Here is an 11,691-nt window from a genome sequence, read left to right on the forward strand (position 1 = left end):
ACCAGGATGGGGAAATTTACCAGTAGCTGCTGCATTTCCTACCCTAGGCCTATACTCGAGTCAATATGTTTTCCCAGTTTTTTGTGGTAAAATTGGGGGCCTTGGCTTATACTCGGGTCAGCTTATTTAAAATATATGGTATTTTAAAATCAGTGAGTACGTGGTGCCCATAATACTGCAAGACTGTGGGGTTCATTATACTATATGGGGGCTGTATTTTACTCTATGGGGTGTGTAATATTCTGTATGGAGGACTATAGGGAGTGCATTATATTCTATGGAAGACCATGGGAGGTTCATTATACTATATGGAGGATTATGGGGGGCACAATATACTATATGGAGGATTATGGGGGGTGCATTATACTATATGGAGGATTATAGGGGCGCATTATACTACATGGAGGATTATTGGTGGTGTATTATACTATATGGAAGGCTATGTGGGGCCATTATAATATTTTGAGGGCTATGTGGGGGGCCATTATACTGTATGAAAGCAATTACACAGTGTGAAGGTTTGTGTGGGGTCCATTATACTGTTTGGAGGGCTGTGTGGGGGCAATTATGCTGTTTGGAGGGCTGTGTGGGTGCCGTTATACTGTTTGGAGGGCTAGTGCGGTCCATTATGCTGTATGTAGGCCCATTATACTGTATGGAGGGTTAGTGCGGGCCATTATACTGTATGTAGGCACATTATACTGTATGGAGGGCTGTGTGGGGGTCACAGTTGGGGGATTATGCTGTGTTAGGGTCACCGTACTTTGCCTTGGGAGTTGAAGTGGGGCACAATAGGGTCATTATACTGTGCATGTGGAGGCTAATGTGGAGGAATGCACCATGGGGGTATCATACTGTGTTTGGGGGGCACTTTTGTTGGCATACTTTATGGGGCAATGAAAGAGGGATCTAGGACTTCAGCTGGAGGAAAATTACTATGTAAAAGCTGGAAAGTTGTGAGATCAGCTGTTCTGTGACAGACAAATATTTATTTATTTTTTTGTGGGGGTGGGGCCCAATTAGAGCTTCTGCTTTGGGGCCCCATGATTTCTATATGCGCCCCTGCATCCTGGCAATGATAACCGCAGGGGTCTCCTGCAGATCCCGGGTTGTCATGCCAACCCATCGGCGACCCACTGTCATGTAACATGGACACTGATGTGCAGGATTACTTCCGGCATGGCCATGTTAAATGCCGCTGTCGGAGATTGACAGCAGCATGTAACATGTTAACATCTGTGGGTGGATCGTGATTCCACTCGCGGCTGTTAGGGGCACATGTCCGCTGTACAGATGAGCTGTCATGTGCCTGAAAACATGCGGGCTCAGTGCCGGAGCCTGCATAGAGTGCAAGGATACGACCTTGGATATACTCATACGTACAAGGTCGTTAAGGGGTTAAAATACCACTCCAGCATTTTTTATTTTGTTTCGGTGCTTGAGTGGTGCCACTAATCTAAGGTCTCTGACCCTCATAATAAATTTACCAGCCGCCAGTTTCAGCTCTTCCTGACACTGCTCTAGTCTCTACCCGCCACCTTGCGATAGCAACTTCTCACTGACTGGAAATCAGAGGTAACGGTCACACGTTCTCTATGTAAGTTGATAAAAGCCTAGTTCTCGCTCTCATAACTTTACATTGAGTTGTGACCTCCAGGCTCACCCAGCAAACACTGGAGCAATCCAAACTGCTGGAGACCGACCAGGGCAGCGCCGATAAAAGATGAAGACATGGCAGGTAAATATAATACCATGGGGCAGGGAACTTAGATTAATGGCACCACTCCAGCGCTGCAATAAAAAAAACACTGCTTTAAAATGTAATTTTTTAGCATTAGTAAAAATATGTGGTCAGCTATCTACAAGTGTTGTTGTGCTTATTTATGCACATTTTAAGGAGACTGAAATTGGATGACAACTGAGGTTGCATAAATGTTAATATATTACTAATATTGCCCCTGATGACTACAATCGGCTGGTGGCAAGATACGATTATTCTACTTTAGCGTTGTTCCCTGTAGATTACAAAGTATGTTTGAGGTCTTTAATGAAAAAAAAGGAGCAAGAAAAATATCGACTGTATGCAAATGTTGATCAGAGAGCAGTCAAATGTGGAACTAAAGTGTCTGTCTGATATCTCCGGAGCACATGGAGAAGGAACATAAATAAGAACATTACTGTCATCACTGGAACTTAATTAACAAGAGCAAACATTTGGAAAAATAATAAATCCATATGGCTTCTGCATGACCAAACTCAGTATTTTTACACTCCACATGTAAGTGTAATACCACGAGAAACAAACAACTCCTTTTTTATTACTTTATTTTTTCTGGTCATATTTTTACATGCTAGTCTATAGGATGGTATATGTACTTTTTTTCTTGTAATTAAAAGCAGATTTTCTGTTAGAAACTGTATTTTTAAATGGTTTAGGTCATTACTGCTCTCAATCCATATGGTTTGAGGGGGGTTTCAGATCTCTAGTAGCCGCATAGATACAAACGGGCGAAGGGTTTTTTTCATATCAAAATAAAATAAAGTTTATTGTCTTTCATAAACTTTACAGCTCTAAAATGAAAACAGATTTTCTTCAGCACAAATGAATAATAAAACAGTCTCTTCTCTGGATCACGCAAAGTAAATCAAAACAGTCTCACCAACTGGGTATTACAGACACTTCTCAGTGTCTAGTATAGACTGTCCACCGTGAACGGTCTTTCTTCAGCTCCAACACAACGCACATTTTTGAGCTAACCCAGCTGTCTGTTATTGGACCAGTAAGAACAGGACTGGAGTATGGGAGTGACCTTTCCCAACCAGGCTCTTTTAGTCGCTTCTAAATCCAGTCAAAAATAAAACCATCTCATTACCCTTTTGTTAATGGTGCACTTTCTCTTGGGACCTACATCACATAGGCCAACTAACTCGGTGACCTCTGTCCAAAGTCGTTATAGACTGCGCAAGTGACTCGCCCAGGGGGATATGGGGGGGAGACTCGGTACCCGGGCCTTGACCTTCTGTGGGATGTCACGGCAGTCTGCTCCCGGGCCCGTACCCTGGGGTCACTCTTTGAAAGGGGGTTTGTTAACAGTTTTTGTCTCGTGACGCCACCTGTGGTTCCCGGTAATGAGTACCAGCGCTGCTGCAGACCTCCAGGGGTGATGGGATGGCAGCTGGGATGTTTCTGCTCCCCACAGGCGGAGCGGGCCCCCGGGGCAGAGTTGATGGAAGGGATGCATGTGAGAAGTGGCCCGGTCGGGTCAGGGGGAATGACTGACACGCACACAGGGGATTCGCTTCAGTACCTTTACTGGTGTAACGGCAGGTATGGTCCAGGGTACCTAGTAGGAAGAGTGCACTTCTGGACTCTCCCCAGTGAGCGGGTAATAGGCCTCCTGGTCCGTTTCTTCTTTTCTCTAAAGCTTCTGGCCAGCCTGGAACTAGGCCTAGCTTCTTTACTTTTTCACTCTCCTCACCTGCATGCTTGGTGGTAAGAACTTTCTTCTGGCTACCACTATCCCTGGACGCTGGGGCCTTCGTGGTTCCTAGTTCTTTAAATGATTGTAGCTTCAGGTTGACCAGGGGTTTAGAATCCTCCTGGTATACCGGTTATTCCTACTGGGCGTAGAGGACCCTGTAGGCTCGGACCCGGTGTCCGGCTTGTGTCCTGGGGTGAGCTTCAGATGCTCCTCTGCCACCTTAACTCCTCTCTCTCCTTGCCTCAGCCACACTCGGGGCCCTCAGCACAGCAGCAGACGTGCTGCTCCTTCACTGATCTAAGTGTCAGCACACTCTCACTCTAACTCCACCTTCTAGTCTATATATATCCCTAACAAGGCTCCCTCTGGTGGTATGAGGTGCAAGGGTGGAGGTGTCTGTTAGGTAATGAGGGCCTCTGGTGGAGAAGTCCGTCCATGCACCCTTTCAGGTCCTGTGGTACCTGTAATAGCAGGGTGCCACACAAGCATGACACACCTGCGCAGTCTGGCTCCAGACAGATGAACGCATCGAGCAGTTACAGGTAAGAGGAATGTATGGTGCCGTATGCGTAGACACTGAAGCATACTGCGATCTTCAGCGCCATACTTACATACTTACCTGACCGGGAGGAGGGTTGCCATGGCGCCTCTGTTCTGGCCGGAGACCGGGGCAGGAGTGAGGCGTCGGAATCGGCACATGCGCATAGCACGCTATCTGGCTCCATTTTACTGAAGACACATTTGCAGTGTGTCTTCAACAAAATGGCGCCAGACAGCATGGTATGGGCACGCGCATACTCCGGCACTACACTCCTCCCCCAGCCTCCGGCAGAACGGGACGCAGCTCTGGAGCACACTGAAGAAAGGTGAGTATTAGTGTTTATTTTTTTGTGTGTGTGCAGCGTGATAGGGATGAGGGGTACCATGCATACCAGGATGAGGGATGGGGTACCATACATACCAGGATGAGGGCTGGGGGGGTACCATGTATACCAGGATAGGGATGAGGGGTGCCATACATACCAGGATCAGTGATGGGGTACCATGCATACCAGGATAGGGATAAGGGGTGCCATGCATACCAGGATGAGGGGCCATGCATACCAGGATAGGGATGAGGGGGTACCATGCATACCAGGATATGGATGAGGGGCCATGCATACCAGGATATGGATGAGGGGGTACCATGCATACCAGGATTGGGGATGAGGGGTACCATACATACCAGGATAGGGATGAGGGGTACCATACATACTTTGATAGGGATGAGGGTTTACCATACATACCAGGATTGGGGATGGAGGGTACCATGCATACCAGAATTGGGGATAAGGGGTACCATACATACCAGGATGAGGGATGGGGTGCTATGCATACCAGGATTGGGGGATGAGGGGTGCCATGCATACCAGGATGGGGATGAGGGGTACCATGCATACCAGCATAAGGCTGAGGGGACCATACATACCAGGATTGGGGATGAGGGAGCCATGCATACCAGGATTGATATGAGGGGGTGGCATGCAAACCAGGATAGGATGGGGACAGCACATAACAGGATAGGGGAACAGGTTTGGGTAGCACAAATACCAGGATGGGGGGCCACAAATACCAGGATGGGGGCAGCACATAACAGGATGGGGGACCATATACCAATAAAAATGCTCACCACCCAGGCGTAGAATGGGTTCAATAGCTAGCAATAATATAATAATAATATTTTTTATTTTTATAGCGCCAACATATTCCTCAGCACTTTACAATTTTAGGGGGGACTTGTACAGACAATAAAGATGTTACAGAATAAGCATAACTCAGATATCAAAAGGAGTGAGGGCCCTGCTCACAAGCTTAGTCATATAGCTTACACATATTTGCCATCCAGGACCTTCTGTTTTCGTACAGACTTTTCTTGAAAAATATACGAAGAGAGTACTGTGTCTCAACACTTACTGTCCACAGCTGGTACTACAATATTATGTCTGTCACGGCTGTAACTTGCATACAATCCCGCCGCCATGCTGTTCAATGTGTTCACCACTTGGCTTATCAGCTGCTGCAGTCCCGGGGACTGCCCTGGAGTGGTTTCTGATGGTTACTGGTGGCCCAACTTATCCTCACCATCAGAGGCTCTAGTGAGTACCCGGTAGACACTTAGACATGCCCCTCCAGGGTAAGCCCAGCCCAGAGCGCAGTGGGTCCACACCCATCAGCATTACAGTGTCATTATTTCTCAGCTTTGGTGAATTCTATGTATTATATATATATATGATGTTTGAAACCTTAAAGGAGTTAGGGAATGGCAATAACAAATAACTAAAGGAGATGTAATAATAAATAAATTTCTAAATACCTTTAATTAGAAAAATACCTCTTGCTTTGTCTGGGGGGGTAACCATTATAGAATTAAAATGGCCTCTATCTTTTTACACTGATAAAAGTCTGTCCTAGAATATTAATTGAATGGTTTCCTGTGAGAATGTGCAGCAGGATGCTCCGCCCCTCCTTCATGTTTAGGAAGATATGCTCTATGTGGATATTCAGATCTAACACTGGGTAAAATAAAAGAAGAGAAAGTGCTTCATAGGGCAGCACAATTTAAAAACTGAATGTATATGTTGAGTAGCATTAGCTAGTTCACCTTGATCAATTTGCCTTGGAGTGTAACATGCATAAGGACTGGAAAATAGAGATCAGAGAGGGTGGCTGTCGGACCTCCTCTTTCCAAATATCACCACAGGGTCAGTATTATACAGCAAAGGTAAGTATGAAAAAATAGAGGTGTCTCATTGTCTGCGCATTTCCCAAGAACTTGAATCAAAGCTGGATATTAATTAATTCCTCATTACTGTGGCCCAAAGCAACAATGTTTTTCAAGAATATGATGCTCCCTTCATCAGGTAAAAGACACAATTGATAATAAAACACATGCACACAGTATTTATACACTAAAAGTGTTTTATGTTTGACTGGATTTTGGGTCCGGTCCGGGAGTGACCAAAAGAGCCTGGGTGGGAAAGGTTGCTCCCATACTCCAATCCTGGTTTTACTGGGATAATAAAATGCACCTGGTCTAGCTCAGGAAGTAGTAGTGTGCTGAGGCTGGAGAAAAACAGAGCTGGTGGAGAGTCTGTACTGCAGACTGAGAGGTTGCTGTAATACCAAGTTGGTGAGACTGTTTCATTTACTTTGTCTTACACAGAGAGAGGACTATTTTGTTATTTATTTGTGCTGAAGAACAGACTACTTGGTTATTCATTACTGCTGAATAAAGGCTGTTTCATTTTGAAGCTGTAAGGTTTATGAAGCACCATAAAATTCATTCTGTTTTGATACACAGTAAAAACCCTGTGTGAATTTATAATAATGTTTCTTTTAGTTATTTATTAGTTCAACCCCCACAATCTTGCATTTTTCATTTGTCTTGTTAATATGTAATAAATGATTGTGACCTGGGCACCTTAATACCTGAATGTACAATACTGTATGTATCAATGACAAAAAATTCTGATAATGAGTCAGCTGAATTCATTGTATTATGTATCTAATAAAATGTTACAACCTGCTGTCTCAATATGCATTGAAAATTAATTTACATATTTGCCTGTTTTTTTGCTAAACTTTTAAGTTGGTTGATCAACTATGGTGTAAACTAAAAATCTTCTTTTTTTTCCCCTCAAACAAAAACTCATTATATCATAATGTTCTTTACCTGCCAAGTTCTAATGAGCCTTAAGCTGATTGCCAGTGGTCATAATTGACAGAATAGTGAACATTGGCTGCCAGGGTTACCGGTTACAGTAGATGGCCATGCAACACAAGATTAATGCTAGAACTTAGCGGCTGACAGTTATTGGCGTAATAAATGACAATAGTTCAATTATGGGGAAGAAAAAATAAAGAGGAAATGTAACAAATGATAAAGAGATTGTGAGCAATCACATCCTTACATGGTTTCTTTTATCCTGACTAATAAATGTTCTTATAATATGATATACGGTATATGTATATTATATGAAGTGAGTGGAGATATTGTCCTTGTAATACAACTTTGTTATTTCTTTCTTTTAGGTGCCTTTCCTGAGCTGATGAGTACTCCAGTCCTCCATTCAAATAACTTTAAAAAAATGAAGCTACATCTATGCTTTGGCGCATCCTTTATTACTTCTTTTGGGTAAATGAGGAGTAGTCATGTTATTATGCTGACATCTAAGCATGAATTTGGTAGACCTGTGGCTAACACGTTCTCTCTCCATGTGTCTGCTCCTACAAAGCTTTGTTCTGATGATACTGTGCTTTCATTCTGCCAGTATGTGTCCCAAAGGCTGTCTATGCTCTCATTCCGGAGGCTTGAATGTCAGCTGCAGTAATGCAAATCTCAAGGAAATACCTAGAGACATTCCCCCTGAAACTGTTTTACTCTACCTAGACTCCAATCAGATAACCTCTATCCCTAATGAGATTTTTAAAGATCTCCATCAACTAAAAGTTCTCAACTTATCCAAAAACGCCATTGAGTTTATAGATGAACATTCTTTCAAAGGTGTAGCAGAGACCCTACAGACTCTAGATCTGTCGGATAACCAGATTGTAAGCGTCCATGAAAATGCTTTCAATAACTTGAAGGCCAGGGCCCGGATTGCTAACAACCCCTGGCATTGTGACTGTACTCTTCAGCAAGTTCTGCGAAGCATGGCATCTAATCATGAGACTGCAAGCAATGTTATCTGCAAGACAGCCGTGCTGGACGAACATGCGGGACGGGCATTCCTGACTAATGCTAATGATGCTGATCTTTGCAATCTTCCCAAAAGGACAACAGATTATGCCATGTTGGTCACTATGTTTGGCTGGTTCACCATGGTGATATCATATGTGGTATACTATGTACGGCAAAACCAAGAGGATGCAAGAAGGCATCTTGAATACTTGAAATCCCTGCCAAGCAGGCAAAAAAAACCTGATGAAGCTGATGACATTAGCACTGTGGTATAGTATTTGATGCAGGCTTAGGCAATTTGTGGATGAGTCAGAAAATAGCAGAAAGCGCCAAGTGATTTTGTTCGACAAGAGCCACAAGTTGCCTACTCCTGGTCTAACATCATCAAAGACTGAGATAAGATTTTGGTATTAGATCAGATTTCATTAGAACAAACACGTTTAGTTCTAATGTTTGTTGTAAACCTTTTTGCCTTTTTGAGAATATTTACAGTAGCTAATTTTTTTGCCACTGTTAAAAAAAACAAACGAAAAACAATACAACAATACAAGATAACCTTTGTCTGAATGGTACGCAATTGTCTTTGATGGTATTCCAATCAACTTAATTAACTACGTAGTATGTTATCATTACTTAGAATGCATTTCACTTTAATATTGAAATATTTATTTTTTTAATTTCTAAGAAAATAAAGGCTTAACTTTAAACTGTGTAATACATAGTTAACTTAATCGATCGTTCTTTCGAGTATGACAAATGACTGGGTTAACTGATTTATTTTTATAGGTTAGTAACCATTATGCAAAACTGGTATTGGTTAAATATAAAATATAATTGGCTGAAGCACTGCAGTAAGACGTAAATACTGTATCAATGATGTTTTCTATTTTCCTCTTATTCTCCTCCCTTCCTATATACTGTGTATATAACACTATAACACTACACTGATTAGCCATAACATTTACACCATCTGCCTAATATTGTGAAGCCATGGTTGAGAGATAAACTAAATTAGAACTTTGACTCTGCCCTTTGGTATCAAGAACCAAAATATTATCAGCAGATTCTACAAATCTTGCAAGCTGAGTGTCGGATTAGACTTTTTCCAGCAAATCCCACAGATTTTGGATCAAATTCAGATCTTTTAAATTTATAAGCAAAGTTATTGCTTTTAACACTTTGTCATGTTCCTCAAGCCACTCCTAAACAATTTTTATTGCATGGTGGGGTGCATTATCCTGCTGGAAGAGGCTACTGCCTTTAGCAAATGCATTTTTCATGAAGAGGGGCACTTAATCAGCACAATGTTTAGGTAGGTGTTACACGTCAAAATAACAATCATATGTGTGCCATGACTCAAATTTTCACACAAGAGCACAGACCTAGACATAGCATCACACTGACTAGACTAACTTGACCTCTTCTACATTGCATTCTTATACCATTTTTCCCCAGGTAAGTGATAACACACATCAGCTGTCAAAATAATGTAAAAAAATATGATTTATCTGGCTAGGTCACTTAAATTTATTTGTCGTGTTCCAATCTTGATGCTCATTGTAGGCTCCTTCATCAATGGACAGGGGTTAGCATGGGCACTCTGGCTTTTTATTGTAGGCTTCTTCATTGCTGAACAGGGGTAATTATGGGCACTCTGACTGCTCACTGTAGGCTCCTTAATTGGTATACAAGAGAGGGCATGGGCACTCTGACTGTTCATTGTAGGCTGCTTCATTGGTGGACAGGAGTCAGCATTGGTTCTCTGACTATTCATTGTAGGCTCCTTCATTGGTGGACAGGAGTCAGGATTGGTTCTATGACTGCTCATTGTAGGCTTCTTCATAGCTGGACAGGAGTTGGCATGGGCATGCTGACTGTTTATTGTATAATCCTTCAGCGATGCATAGGGGTCAGCAAGGGCACTCTGTTCATTGTAGGCTTGTTTATCGATGGATGGGGTCAGCATGGACACTCTTACTGCTCATTGTAGTCTCCTTCATTGGTGGACAGGGGTCAGCACGAGTTTTCTGACTGTTCATTGAAGGCTCCTTCATTGGTGGACAGGGATCCTTAATTGGTATACAAGAGAGGGCATGGGCACTCTGACTGTTCATTTTAGGCTGCTTCATTGGTGGACAGGAGTCAGCATTGGTTCTCTGACTATTCATTGTAGGCTTCTTCATAGCTGGACAGGGGTTGGTAGGGGCACGATGACTGTTCATTGTATGATTATTCATCAATGGATAGGTGTCAGAAAGGGCACTCTGTTCATTGAAGGCTCATTCATCGATGGATAGGGGCCAGCGTGGGCACTCTAACTGCTCATTGTAGGCTCCTTTATTGGTGGACAGGGGTCAGCATGGGTTTTCTGACTGTTCATTGTAGGCTCCTTCATTGGTGAACAGGAGTCAGCATTAGTTCTATGACTGCTCATTGTAGGCTTCTTCATAGCTGGACAGGGGTCGGCATTGGCACTATGACTGTTCACTGTAGGCTGCTTCATTGGTGGACAGGTTTCAGCATGGGCACTCTGATTGTTCATTGTAGGCTCGTTCATCAATGGATAGGGGTCAGCATGAGCACTAATACTGCTCATTATAAGCTCCTTCACTGGTGGACAGGATCAGCATGGGTTTTCTGACTGTTCATCCTTCATCGATGAATAGGTGTCAGCATGGGCACTCTGACTGATCTTTGTAGGCTCCTTCATTGGTGGACAGGAGTCAGGATTGGTTCTATGACTGCTGATTGTAGGCTTCTTCATCGCTGGACAGAGGTCGGCATGGGCATGCTGACTGTTTATTGTATGATCCTTCATCGATGCATAGGTCAGCAAGGGCACTCTGTTCATTGTAGGCTTGTTTATCGATGGATAGGGGTCAGCATAGACACTCTTACTGCTCATTGTAGTCTCCTTCATTGGTGGACAGGGGTCAGCTCGAGTTTTCTGACTGTTCATTGAAGGCTCCTTCATTGGTGGACAGGGATCCTTAATTGGTATACAGGAGAGGGCATGGACACTGACTGTTCATTGTAGGCTTCTTCATAGCTGGACAGGAGTTGGCATGGGCACGCTGACTGTTCATTGTATGATCATTCATCAATGGATAGGTGTCAGCAAGGGCAATCTTTTCATTGTAGGCTCATTCATCGATGGATAGGGGTCAGCGTGGACACTCTGACAGCTCATTGTAGGCTCCTTTGTAGATGGACATGGGTCGGTATGGGTACTATGACTGTTCATTGTAGGCTGCTTCATTGGTGGACAGGTTTCAGCATGGGCACTCTGATTGTTCATTGTAGGCTCGTTCATCAATGGATAGGGGTCAGCATGGGCACTCTTAGTCCTCATTATAAGCTCCTTCATTAGTGGACAGGGGTCAGCATGGGTTCTCTGACTGTTCATTGTAGGTGCCTTCATTCGTGAACAGAGGTCGGTATTGGCACTCTGTTCATTGTAGGCTCGTTCATCAATGGATAGGGGTTAGC

The 11,691-nt window shown here is 43.4% G+C and overlaps 1 protein-coding gene across 1 annotated transcript in view; it reads left to right on the forward strand.

Moving 5' to 3' along the window:
- Positions 1-10,845, forward strand: part of LRRC3B (leucine rich repeat containing 3B) — a 317,431-nt gene extending 306,586 nt beyond the window's left edge. Inside the window, exon 2 of the mRNA XM_073678011.1 lies at positions 7,554-10,845. Coding sequence (XP_073534112.1) covers positions 7,698-8,477 — 780 coding nt within the window. The 5' untranslated portion in view covers positions 7,554-7,697 and the 3' untranslated portion in view covers positions 8,478-10,845. The remainder of the gene's footprint in view (positions 1-7,553) is intronic.
- The last annotated feature ends 846 nt before the right edge of the window (positions 10,846-11,691 follow it).

This window comes from Phyllobates terribilis, unplaced genomic scaffold (genome assembly GCF_046119375.1).
Source record: "Phyllobates terribilis strain yellow unplaced genomic scaffold, ASM4611937v1 Scaffold_4__5_contigs__length_816908805, whole genome shotgun sequence".
NCBI classification, from domain to species: domain Eukaryota; kingdom Metazoa; phylum Chordata; class Amphibia; order Anura; family Dendrobatidae; genus Phyllobates; species Phyllobates terribilis.